This window comes from Lepidochelys kempii, chromosome 10, assembly GCF_965140285.1.
Source record: "Lepidochelys kempii isolate rLepKem1 chromosome 10, rLepKem1.hap1, whole genome shotgun sequence".
NCBI lineage: Eukaryota > Metazoa > Chordata > Testudines > Cheloniidae > Lepidochelys > Lepidochelys kempii.
In genome coordinates, this window is record NC_136389.1 from 77,771,563 (window position 1) to 77,783,697 (window position 12,135).

A 12,135-nucleotide genomic window follows, 5' to 3' on the forward strand; every position below is an offset into this window, starting at 1 on the left:
CAATTACAGTGGAGTCGCATCTTACGTGGGGTTAGGTTCTAAAGTCAGTGCATAAGGCGAAAATCGCGTATAGTCAAAATTACCCTTGAAAATCCCTTAAATCGCCCATAAAGTACAGTATACACTCCATCACATTAAGATTGGAATCAGCATCCATAGTGTTGCATATCTGAGAGAAAACGTAAGCCTCGTGTATGTGGCCTTGACCAAGGCGTGATTAGCAGTTTTAAGAGGTTGGAGGTGGTATTGGGGGGGAGAAAGACAACTTCAACATCATTATGAGCAAACCGAAGTGCCGCAGGGTGGCCAGGAACATTGTCTAAGATCAGCAACACTTTAAAGTCAAGTCAAGTCCTTTCTCTCTGAAGTACCACTTGACCTCCGGAATGGAACACTTGTGGAACCAATCCAAAAATAATGTTGCCATCACCCAAGCCTTGTTATTTGATTGCCAGAACACAGGCAGGAGATTTTTGTTCTTGCCTTATAGGGCATGGGGATTTGCAGCCCTGTAGAGTAAGCCCGGCTTTATTAAATGCCCAACCGCATTGCCACAAAACACCACAGTCACACGGTCTTTAGATGCTTTGAAGCCAGGGGCTTGTCTTTCTGATTTTGAAGTCTAAGTGCGGTTGGGCATTTTTTTCCAGAAGAGCCCAGTCTCGTCAGCATTAAAAACTTGTTCTGGAAGATAAAGAAAATCATAGAAGAAAAAGGTTAATTGTTCACGGTAGGCTTTTGCTGCCTCTTCATTGGCAGATGCAGCTTCACAGGTAGTCTGCACATTTTTGAGGTTGAAGCGGTTCCTAAAACTGTTAAGCCAACCTTGGCTGGCTTTGAATTCCTTCTCATGAGAAGGCTGTCCCTCTTCAGCGGGAGGTTTGAACAGCGTGAAGAGCCTTTTCTTGCAACGTGTTGCCATCGATAGGCACACGTTTATGGTTCATGTCTTCCAGCCATAAATTTAATGTCTTTTCAGTCTTCACTAAAGTCTTATCACGCACCTGGCTTGTCACCTTAGCAATTATTGGAGCACTTGATGCCACGGCTTGATGAATTTCTCTTTCGAATCTTGATGGCACGGATGCTAGATTCGTTGCGACCATATTTACGTGCTGCATTGGAGACCGACATACCGTCTCTCAATAAATCCAACACAGCCAGTTTTTCCTCCAGCGTTGGAACAGATCGCTGTTTCTTCAGTTGAGCGCCAGACGAAGTAGTTGGCTTGCGTTTAGGGGCCATGTTGTACGAAAAATACTTACAGTATCTTTAAACACTAGAATCACACTCAGCAGAGCAAGATGCTCACACTATGAGAGTCATGCGGGAACCCAGACCGACTGAGGGAACAGCAGATTCACGTCTCCCATCTCATGCTCACACTGGGGCATACGCTCATTGAGTGGAATGGTGGGTGGAATCGCCCACGCCATTTACAGGTATCTTGTTATTTTTCTTTTTTTTTTTTTGCCGAGCGCATATAGTTGAATTCGCATAAGTTAAATATGCATATGATGCGACTCACCTGTACCAGCAGTTTATGAATAACTTGGATAAAAGTGATCAGGATTCCTGTGAACAGGAATGGAACTCTTTACATAGTATTTTTATGGCAAGAGCAACTAAAAAAAAATGCATCACCTGCTACTGAAAGATGACCCCATGGGTGAGATGTTGCTAAAGAAAATACAAGATTCAAAATGAAACTCAAAATAAATGAAACTCAAAATAGAAAAGTGAATTTTCTTTAAAAAAGGAAGGCACTGCAATAGCTTTGCATCAGAACGGAAGCCAGCTTTCTTCAGTATGAGCAACTGAAATTGGTACACTGGCACAATGTCGCACTAAGGCAGAAACTGAACTAGCCAGTCTTCACTCTCCAAGCAGAGACAAATGCAAAGTAGTAAACTAATAGCGAAAGAGAAGATTTTAACACAGGTATATCAAACATTCTCTCCTCAGCCCTGGCAACATCCCTTTAAGATTGAAATACCTAGATTCTCTAGGACTGTGGGGTCCAGTCCTCATGGGATCAACTCAGCCCTTTATCCTCCCCAACGTAGGTAAATTAAGCTCCACATACTTTATGCTGGGGATGGGAAGGGGTGTCAGGTTTTGAAAGAAAGACCTTATAACCTAGGTCCTGTCTGTTTCTCTGTGGACATATGATATTCCATGGCCCTGTTCATCCTTGGCATAATTTGTCCTGTCCCCCTGCTGTCATGCAATGTGTTGTGCTCTAATTGTTGAGTGGTTACTCCCATTGACCCTAGGAGGTGGCTGCATTTCATAGTTACTTGTTAAGCACAAATGACAAGTTCAGCACTCCACCACACACACAAAAAAGGAACAATCACTGATAAAAAGAGATTTTACAACCTCAGACACACCAGAGAAAGGATAAAACCCAGAGAGGGGAACAACGGACAGTGCTATCTCCCCCTCACACACACCCAAGCATTCAGGCCAACAAAGTTTATTCACAACTTGTCTTGTGGGCATCATGGAAGTAGTGAGTTTACATGAGATTTGTAATGAATAAGGTTGATAGCTTAGTGGAGTACACTTCATGAGTAAGAGGCAGCACAGAAGTCAGCACCAAATACAAGAATGAAACAAGATGGGTTTTGAGGCTGATATCTTTGATCAAGCAGAAGGTACAGGAGGAACACGAGGATCAAGGACCAGACATGTAGGCTGGGACAGAGCTTTGATGCAGCAGTAGAGGGGTGTCTAATGGTCAGGTCAGAAGATGACTGTTTTGGTGGTGGCTGGAGTTAAAAGGGAGAGCGAGAAGAGGTGGTTGCAGTTATCAAAATACATGTGACCCCCAGGGTGTCAATAAGGGTAACAGCAATGGAGAGTAGAGGGGGGAAGATACAGGGCCTAGCAGAGTTTTCCCCAACGATGTTCCACAAATGTATGGCAAAGTACTGGTAAACACTTGCTCATGCAAGCAGCCCCTACTGACATCAGTGAAATTACTCACATGAATAGGGGCTTCAAGATTTGGGCCATTAAAGCTCTTTGGAACTCTTCTAAATGGAAGTTATAAGCAAGGAACTTTTTTTTTTTTTTTAAAGCAATTAGAGTCTAATTTGCTAAGCCCTGCAAGAACTGTAAAGAGGGAACTAATCTGAGGTATCCTAAAGAATGCAATACTAATACTCCAAGAAGACAGGGGATGGAATAAAACTTCCTTCCACCCAAAGTCTGTTGCAATACAATGCATTGCATTTTAGCCGTAGTGATCTCTTGCTTGACACTCATTAATACAGTTAAGACATGGAAAATGTTGTTTAAACACTAACCTTTCCTAACACAGCTGGTTAAGACAGTTGCATTGCTTAACAGAGCCATTGTTTTATTTTACATAACATTCCCTAGGCACATTTAATTCAGTTGTCTGGGCACTGAGGTAATCAGATCAAAGACCAAATTATGACAGTTTTTAAATTAAAAAGCCCTCAGTGAAATGAAAGTGCAGCTACTCCCTAAAGCAGTAATGTGGTTTCATAATTGAAACTGCTACCCAGCTATTCCTCCTTCTCCCTCTCTCCCAGGGAACACTAAACCTTACATTCTCACTCACACTGCAGGGGTAATTTTTAAGAGTTTTTGCTATTTTCCCCCTCCACACATACTAATTTTAGACAATCCACCACATCTGAGAGAAGACAACATTCTGAATAGCTTAAAAATGCTCAAGCATTTTGCTTTTCCTCAGCATTATTAGCAATCTAGTTCTGCTACATGTCACTCACTTTTTTTTGTTTCTCTTACCTCCTCAAAGTGTGACAGCTCTAAAAATGATTCAAGATTTCAGGCCAAATTTTGGTCCTACTGAAATCAATGGCTGTTTTGCTATTTGTTTCAATGGGACCAGGATTTGAGCGTTTAATAGTTTCAAGTGATACCTGATGTAGCTATTTACATGGAAGTTGTTACAATCGTCTGCTCTAGGCCCAATAACTATTTTAAACAGGAGAACTAAGAAAAAAGTGGTTTGATCCTTTCTCTGTAAAGCACCTACCACACTAGTAAATCATTTCAGGTCTAGAAATATAGAAGAAGTGACAGCACCACTGCCATTCCAGAGCTCATCTTCGCCGGTGTCCAGATTTCATTTTTTATATATAAAACATCTACACGTGCCAAGATGAATGCAGTTGAAAAGCTCTCTCCATCTCAAGGACCTGATCCAATGCCCATTGACTCCACTGAGCTCCAATTGGGCCCACAAGGCACTAAATGGTAACTTCTCAGGAGAAGCAAATCAGTAACTATTTCAAAAATTTAAACTGACTTGCTGTCAAAATGAAACCAAGTCACTTAGTTAATAATAGCTTCCAAGTCAATTAGTTAGTAACAGCTTCAGGTACTATCTCTGACTCAAGTCCCTCTGTCAATTTCTGTGGTTTTACAATTTTCTTTTTTTAAAAAAACCTCCCCCTTTTCCTACGTGAGAGCTCACAGTTAGGGGAAACTATACACAGAGCTGCCAGAAACAAAGAGTAAGCCCTTGGAACAAAAACATGAGTGTAAAGCAATCTTCCTTTGACCTTTTATCGGAAGTAATCTTCAGTGTTCTTTCCAAGTGTGATTAACTTGGTGTCCCTTTAAAGAGAACTGAACTCATGTTTGGCCACATATTTAGATTCTGTAGGGACAGGCTTTTACAGAACTACAGATTGATGGAAGTGATTCCACTGTATTTTTTTTTTAAAAACTCCAATGTAAGCAGCTGAACAGAATTATTCTTCTGCAACATTTACAACCAAACTTCAAAGCCTAGAGAACTGTATGGATCTGAATTGTCCATGAGGATAACAAAGTGTAAATAATAAACAGCATTGTAAACAGCAGGTTGTGGGGTTTTTGAGATCCTGAAGCTGCAATCAGATCTCTTTGGGCAGATATCAGTGGCTGTCAGTACAGGTGGGGGGAAGGGAGGAGGAGGATAAGCCCCTCTGAAGGCCAGTCTTCACCCACAAGTCCAACAGCAGGAATCAGCAAATATCCAACAAGTAACAGAACCATACCTGAGCTGTAGACACTTCCCTGTAGGCAGTTTCATGTTTAATTATCTGCAGACTCAGAACTGTATGCAGTGTGACAATGTTAAATGCTGGAGAGATTAAATATTTGTCTGGCAATAGGTATATGTTGGGTGAAAGACTAAGACAGATACATGTAATTATTTCACAGGTCTATAGGCCTTGTGTGCTCCAACACTGGTAAGCAGTCTGGTTTTCCATTAGTTTTCAATACTGATCTCACAGACAAGTTGGTTAAGCACAAACTAGAAACCAAGAACTCCCACTCATGGCTCTGACAGTCAGCAAATCACTCAGGGACCTAATTTCAGAGGTGGTGAGCACCTGCAGCTCCCTATTAAATTCATATGGGCTTGTGAATGCTGAGCCCCATTTGATAAACTAAAACAAGACAGAAAGAAAGACACCACTTTGATTTAGCTTTCCCCTCAAGTTTCTATTTGTAAAACGGGGGTGATGAATATTCTTACCTCATAGCACAGGGATGGTAAAACTATGAGACACTCAGCTTACATGTCACACCTCTACCTGAAGACTTTTTAAAAAATAATTTGTTACTATATATATATATATATATATATATATATATATATATATATATAGTAACAAATTAACATCCAAGAGTAGTGTAACTGAAAGGGTAGACTAGTTACCAGATTTCCCCCAGTTTGGTTCATTTAGGAGACATTTTTCTCCGTGCAGTCACATATCCATTCGTGTGGGGGTTTCACAGGATGACAGGAAGGAGAAAAACTATTTTCAAGAGCGATAGGACAATTTTATTGTAAAGCTAGAAAGAAAAGCAGGGGAACTCTGGGACAGGTGCAATATCCAGAACTACTTTAACCGATTTTAAATTTATATTATACAAAATTAGATGTCAGGTAGGCCATATCCCATTTGCTTGTATTTGGGACATGCTATTATCCTGTACAAAACATCACACCTTTCGCCCCCACATGCCTCATTTCTTGTGTTCATGTTCTTACCTCATAAGACCAGACACACTGCACTCCTGCAAATCTCCGCACACATCTTCCCACTTCCACATCCTCATGAGTGGTGTACATCTCTTGCAAGCACTCTCCAATGTGAGGCACCATTCTGCGCAGCACCTCCCGGCTCATGATCACACCAGGTCCTCCCATGCAGAAGTTCTCACCAGGTTCCAAGGCCAGTTTCCCCATCTCTTCGGTGGTGCCAAGCCCAGTCTGTCCAAGGAAGAGGGGTTCACTGCTGTTCAAACTCCTAAGGAAGCTCTCCAGTCTGTCCCCCTTAATGTAAACATCATCATCTGCTCTCATAAACCATTCGTAATTGTCCAAGTAGTTGTCATGCATGTACTTGAGCATCATAAAGGATTTCTTCTGGGGTGGGTAGGAGTCATCCACGCCTTGTAGCGGCACTATTGGGATTGGAACAGAGGTGTCCGAACCCTCACTGGAGAAGAATTCAACCTTGCCAGGAATGGTTTTGGACCAGGTTCTAGAATGAAAATACAAAGTTAAGTTTATAGACAGAGCACATCACAGTACAAGTCAAACATACAGGAAAAAGTGACTCAGGAGGACCATTTGTTTTAAGAATTTCCTCCCTTTTAAATTCTCTTGAAATGCAGTCTTCCTTCCATAAAAGCAATAATCACGTACAGTGGTAAGAACCATATAAAAGACAGCAGTTCTCAAACTGTGAGTTGCAACTCCAATGTGGGTTGCTATCCTGCTTTAATGGGGTCACCAGGGCTGGCATTAAGACTCAGTGGGGCCCAGGGCTAAAGCTCAAGCCCCACCACCAGAGGCTGATGCCGAAGCCCATGGGCTTCCACCCTGGGCAGCAGGGCTCAGGCTAAGGCCCTGCTGCCTAGGACTGAAGCCCTCAGGCACACAGGGTATGGGTGTGTCATGTAGTTATTTTTGTTGTCAGAGGGGTGCAATGAAGTTTGATATACGACATCCAAGCTATTCCAACATGACATGCTTCTGAGCCTAAGTTTCTAGTTTCAAGATGGGCTAACAATCAAGCTCCTCCAAAACTAAATGTGGAATTTTCAGAAAGTGCTCAGTGTTAGCCTAACTCTGTCCCCACTGACATTGGGCATAAGACTCCCATTGAAGTCAAAGGGAACTGTGTTAGGCTAATGCTGAGTGCCCTTGAAAGTACCATCTAGAGTCCTTACAAAGGACTATATAACTGTAAAGTATGAATACCAGTCAGATGCAGAGGGAAGAACAATATTTGGGACCTCCTAGATACTGACTTTGTTTAAGCTACTACTTTCCTCCCCCCCCTCCCGAAAGTTTTTGCAAAATTTAGGAAAATAAGTTTCTTTTAATTACTAAGAATGTATTTTCAAGTTTGTGCAGATGACAACAGTTTGAAGCTAATTTTGTGTAGATGAAAAGTTTCCCTGCACATTTTTCAGTCCCTACTTCTGTCCACTGGTGCCTAGGTTAATCTATAGTTTCAGAGGTGCAGAATGAACAGATGACCATTTTTTTGCAACAACTTATGAAAAGTCTGTACCCCACAGAAGGAAAGACTCTAGGACAGATGGGTAGAGTAGTGGTGTTTTCCACCCAGGAGCTGGCAGATTGAATAGGTAGGCTCTGATGGAGGAAGAGATCTTTCTTCCATGCAGCAACCCAATATGCAGGGAAAGAAACAGGAAAGGTCACCTCAAACTCATCTGCCCCCTACCAGCTGGAGGCTTATGGAAAAGCAGCCCCAAAGAATGGGGCACGAATAGCAGCACAGTAGAATCCTAACAGATGGACTTCTCTTCTTACCATGGTATTACCCCTCACAGCCACATTTTGTATCAGTCTCTGGAGAATGGGAATGCAGATTTTTTTTAAGCCCTACTCAAAGTTCTGATATTAAGTGTTCCATGACCCCACAAGCTCAGCATCTAGTTCAGAAACACAGCAAAAGAAACCAAAAGGAAGAGAAAGGACAATTGAAATGGAAGTTAAAAAGTTAACAGCCACTACTTGGGTTGACAGCAGGGTTTGAACCTAGGACCCCGCAGAGCTAAAACCATGATACTCTACCACTTCAGCTAAAGAATTAAAGGATGGGATTTTCAAACAGGACAAAGACACTTAAAATGGCTTTCAATAGAACTAGCACTCCTAAGTCACTTAAGACATTTATGGATCTCCTACTTCTGATGTGGATCAGCTCCCAGAAGATGACAGACCCATGCTCCCCTAAAGAGTTTAGGAAAGAAGTGGGGCTTAAATAGGAATGGGTATTTGTGGACAAGAAATGGCAGGCTGTTCCAAGCATAAAGGTGATGTCTTAGGAGACATGGAGCTGGGAGAGGAAATGGGATCAGCAATATAGGCAGGGCCTATGGAATATCAGCCACTCTTCCAGCCAGGAGCCCTCATTTGTGTAGAGCTGTGTAAAGACATAGCATCGGTCTTCAGCCTTCACCAGCAACCTCTAGCAAAGCCTGCCTAGCGCTTATGTACATAGGCAGCTGGCCTCTTTACGCTTAGGAGGACTCCTCTTTAGAGTCACAGTCAAGCAAAGACTCTCTAGACACATTTTAAGTTATACAGCTATTAAACGTTTTACATCCTTGCTCTTAGAAACTTATGACTTTTAGATCACTGGGATTTGTTTAATGCAATTGCTGCTCACAAAGAGGAAAGAGTATTCTGTGTAGAAAGACATGGAATGCAGTTTTAATCAGTAACTGGACAATCGTTCCTTCTATAGGAGTTACTTTCTAGTTATGTTTGTCAGCTTTGTTCAGACCATAATCTGCATTCAGAATCAGCCATGAAAACATTCTTGAGGTGTGAAAAAGAATAGTGTTCCTTAAACGTATCAGTTCTACTTATACCAGGTGCTTCCAACCACTATTTTTTAGATTACAAAGAGTAGGATGTGTTTGGATCATTTAAACGATCCGAAATCTACAGCATTAGCCACGAGGGTTATGTCTACACTACCCACCAGATCGGCAGGCAGCAATTGATCCAGTGGGGAATCGATTTATCGGGTCTAGTTTAGACATGATAAATCAACCCCCGAGCACTCTCCCATCGACTCCCATACTCCACTGACATGAGAGGTGGAGGCAGAATCGACAGGGGAGCGGCAGCAGTTGACTCACCGAAGTGAAGACGCCATGGTGAGTAGGTCTAAGTACGTTGCCTAATTAGATCCATCCCCCCACCAAGCGTAGACCAGGGCTTTGAGACCTCATTTAAAAATATTCAGGTAAATTAAACAAAAAGTTCCATTTAGAAATAAAATGGTATTTGATGTCTGCTCATCACAAAAATTTTAATTTTAAAAAGCCACAATCCTTTAAAAGGATACACTTATTTAAATCTGGATTTATTAGTCAAGTGTCCAGTGTATTTTAGGAAATTAACATCCAGTTGAAATCAATGGAAAGAATCCCAATGACTTCAGTCAGAGCTGAATCAGATCTTTAGGGTATGTCTACACAGCAAAGAAAAATCTGCAGCTGGTCCATGCCATCTGACACAGGCTCACAGGGCTCAGGTTGCGGGTTGTTTCATTGCTGTGTTGGTTTCCAGGCTTGGGCTGGAGCCTGGGCTCTGGGAGCCTCTCACCTCGCAGGATCCTAGAGCAGAGGCTCCAGCCTAAGCCCAGAAGTCTATGAAGTCTACATAGCAATGAAATAGCCCCGCAGTCCAAGCCCCACGAGCCCAAGTCAGCTGGCACGGGCCAGCCGTGAATTTTTCTTTGCCCCTGTAGACATACCCATAGTCGTTGATGCATAAGCTACAGTTTATGAAACCATTCGATTGAAGTGGGGAAAATCAGATAGTTTTAAGCAAACACCCACATCTTAAGTTTTCAGGAACTAGTGAGTTTCTTTGTTAAATTTTTGGTAACCACATTTAGATTGATCCTCTACTCCCTTTTAAGTAAAATGAAAGCAGACCATACATAGTTTTTTGTATGCTAATATCTGGTGGTTTATGAGTGAAATATCCCAGCATAAATTTAAATTTAAAAACCAAGTGAAGAAGCCTTTTGACCAACATTAGTCAAAAAGTGCACTGTGACAAATTTAAATGTAGAATTGTAGAACAAAAGCTGTTGGGAATCACAATTATCAAAAGCATCCGTTGTTATCTGTTCCCAATGCTGCTTTTATACTGAACCAAGCCACTTCCCAGACAGATTCATTTAATAAAGTGGCAAGATGAGGTCCTTATAACTTCTTCAGTTTATTGTCTTTTTCCTTTAAGGAAGCCAATAATTTTCCAGCTCACTCCCTGCACCATGAAAAGTCAGCAATCTCTAATTGATGAACTATGGACAGCGCAGGATGTTCTCTGCACTTTATAGCTCCTAGCTAATGATCCTCCACAGTCCAGATGTTTTAGAAGAGTACTCAGCTATGTAAAGCAATGCTGTGTCTGTTATTTCCCATGTTTGGAGGTGCTCTCAGCCCTCCCAGTTCAAGTTCTTTCATATCAACACTTATGTGTGTACTGGTAGGGAATAGCTCCTCGTCGCTTGAGGTGGAACAGCGGCATGCATCAGTAAAACTCTAAGATAGAGTTTTTAAGTGTTCAAACTGCAGAACATCCCTTGGCCCAAAGCCAGTTGCCCTAGATAATATTTTTGGTAGAACTACAGTTGGAGTATACCTTAATCATTTCCTAAATTAATGTGATTTCTAAGATAAGGAGTAAGTCATCTTAACTCAGAACAGTGGCTTTCAGCACACATTTGAACTGTGGTACAGGTGACTTATAGAAGCTCACTTAAGGCCTTTTGAATAAAAGTCAGTCATCAGAGGCCAAAACATCTGGAGAACATCAACACCTGCTGCTTCTTACTGTCTGAATTAGTGGCAGATGACATTTGATATGCATAACTTATTTTCTCATGCATCCACTTATTCAGAAAGTACAGGAACAGAAAAATTTGAGTTCAGGATACATGTTTATTACATCTAATAGAATCAAACCTGAATTTATTTGATCATTTGACATTTGAAAGATTTGTCTATCAAAAGACAAAAATAATTATTATAAACATGGAATTTTGTTCAAAGCTACTTCAAGCCTCTTAACTTTAAGTCATTGAAGAGCCAACTTGTAAAGTCATAAGTGTAAAACCAAGTTTAACAATTTCAGAGCTACTATTCCAATTCAGTCTAGAATCCTTAGGTTTATTTCTTTTGCCTGATCTTCAGTTATAGGCAGTGTCCTAACTCATAAGATTTCACAGTCACGGGCCTTTGTTCTCTTTCCCCTCCCATGGCCTGAACAGTATTTACTCACATGAGCAGTCCCATTTGCTTCGCTTGTACTGTTCACATAAGTGAGAACTATTTATTAAAAGGTTTGCAGAACTAGGCCTGAAGCTTGGTAATAAAAACCAAAAAATGAATACTTTCAGAGAAGGCCCATACTCTGCCCCCACCCTCCAGTTCCCCAGTCAGACTCCTTTGGTTAAGGAAATGTGGTCACAACGCTTCTACAGCCAGGTAGCCGAAGTTGGTGTTACCAGGATTATCAATCATCTGTACTGCAGTAGTCCCTAAAGGCCTCAGCCAGGTACACACTAGACACTGTACAAAGACAGATCAAGAAAACGTTAGTGGCTACTGAACATCAGTATTCAAAAACCATAAAACAGAACTGCTCTGTTAGAGCCCAACCCTCTCTCATAGGTAGAATCTTTACATATGTGAACAGGAATACTACATGAGTCAAGATTTGAAGGATTAGGTCCATACGGTTGTTGGGTTTTTTGGGGAGAAGTGTTGAAGATGTGCATGACACTGAGAAATACTAGTTCACACAGCATGCAAGACACACACAATTCTGACAATCCAGAAGCATGAAATACCAACGTCATAATTTAAACAAAAGAGTTGAGCAATCTTCCTTTAGAATGAAGACACTTAATATAGTGCATTAAGGCTAGCTGTCTTAAAGTCATTACTTCTTTGAGTCAGATGAAACTTTCCTTTGCACGCATATATAGCCAATTGTGTGAAAGTCACATGATTAGTACAGCTGGTCAGGTACAAGGGTTCTCCACAGAAAGCTGTTAAAAATTAAATCAG

General features: G+C 41.4%; 1 protein-coding gene across 3 annotated transcripts in view; it reads right to left on the reverse strand.

Annotated features, from left to right (window-relative positions):
* The window catches only part of CHSY1 (chondroitin sulfate synthase 1), a 114,816-nt gene that overhangs the window by 79,262 nt on the left and 23,419 nt on the right, over positions 1-12,135 (reverse strand). For all 3 annotated transcript variants that reach the window (XM_073304301.2, XM_073304303.2, XM_073304300.1), the window contains one exon: positions 6,050-6,545. In XM_073304301.2, coding sequence (XP_073160402.1) covers positions 6,050-6,415 — 366 coding nt within the window. In that variant the 5' untranslated portion in view covers positions 6,416-6,545. The remainder of the gene's footprint in view (positions 1-6,049; positions 6,546-12,135) is intronic.